Source organism: Mus caroli, chromosome 6, assembly GCF_900094665.2.
Source record: "Mus caroli chromosome 6, CAROLI_EIJ_v1.1, whole genome shotgun sequence".
Taxonomy (NCBI): Eukaryota; Metazoa; Chordata; class Mammalia; order Rodentia; family Muridae; genus Mus; species Mus caroli.
This window is the reverse complement of record NC_034575.1, coordinates 82,528,876-82,530,212: the sequence shown is the minus strand read 5'-3', so window position 1 is coordinate 82,530,212 and position 1,337 is coordinate 82,528,876. Positions and strand designations below refer to the sequence as shown.

The following is a 1,337-nucleotide window of genomic DNA, read 5'->3' as shown; positions in this document are numbered from 1 at the left end:
TCTACCTCCACTTTGTTGGTCCTGTAGTCCAATTATGATTAAATTAATCATTTGATAATGATTCTTTGTTTCTTTCAACTTTGATGTCTTCTTCGTTTGCTTGTTTGCTGTTTTTGTATTACATTTATTTATTTATGGGGGAGGAAAAGGCGTGGGTCGCAGTGTACATGTATAGGTCAAAGGACAACTTGTGGGAATTGGTTTCTCCTTTAACCTCACGAGTCCTGGGGATCAAACTCAGGTTGCCAGGCTTGACAGCGCATGCCTTTACCACTAAGCCATCTGCTTAGCTTGTTTCGTTCCTTAGTATTGGGGAAAGAACCCAGAGACTTGTGTATGCAGGGCACGTGCTTTAACATAAAGCTACATCACTCCTTCACTCTTCTTTAAAACAAAAGAGCAAGGTCTCGTCTGTAACTCAGGCTGTGCTCAGCCTCAGGGCGACCCTCCAGCTCCAGGATGGCCACACCAGTCTTTCCTGTGGCTCAGTGCTCGGGGACCCACGCTCACTTAGCTTTCCTACAAATCAGAGAAGAACTGCCACATACCACTGTGGTATCTCCCACTTCAGGCATACTTACCATCAAACTGATAGTGCATGGTTTGATGGATGCGCTCTGTGACACTGGCCAGCCAGTCTTGGAAGGACAGGGTCACTTGTGCCTCATCTAACAGCTGACCACAGACTAGAAAAAGGAAACAAAACAAAATTTTTCATTAATTTTACTTTTCTTTCAAAATAAACGGGCTGAAGAGATGCCTCAGAGGTTGAGAACACTGACTGTTCTTCCAGAGGTCCTGAGTTCAATTCCCAGCAACCACAGGTGGCTCAAAATAAACAATTAACTGAAGCTTGAAATAGTCAAGTAGTTTATACAGAAAAAAAAAAAAACCCACAAAGATTAAATACAGAGAAATTACGTGAAATAGTTTTTTTTTTTTAAAAGATTTATTTATTTATTATATGTAAGTACACTGTAGCTGTCTTCAGACTCTCCAGAAGAGGGAGTAAGATTTCATTACGGATGGTTGTGAACCACCATGTGGTTGCTGGGGTTTGAGCTCAGGACCTTCAGAAGAGCAGTCAGTGCGCTTAACCATTGAGCCATCTCTCCAGCACCGTGAAATAGGTTTAAGGGCCTTTTCTTTTTAATTGACATTCAACAACTATATATTTTATGATACCCAGTGTAATAACAGATATATTTTAATATTCATTTTACACACACACACACACACACACACACACACCCCTAACTACATATCTCTCTATATACATATATATCATGTACATGCAGTGGCCTCTGAGGCCAGCAAGGCCACTGGATCTCCTGAAG

General features: G+C 41.4%; 1 protein-coding gene across 1 annotated transcript in view; it reads right to left on the bottom strand.

Annotated features, from left to right (window-relative positions):
- Positions 1-1,337, bottom strand: part of C6H2orf42 (chromosome 6 C2orf42 homolog) — a 32,864-nt gene that overhangs the window by 18,229 nt on the left and 13,298 nt on the right. The window contains 1 exon segment of the mRNA XM_029478218.1: positions 582-686. Within this exon segment, the coding sequence (XP_029334078.1) occupies positions 582-686 (105 nt within the window).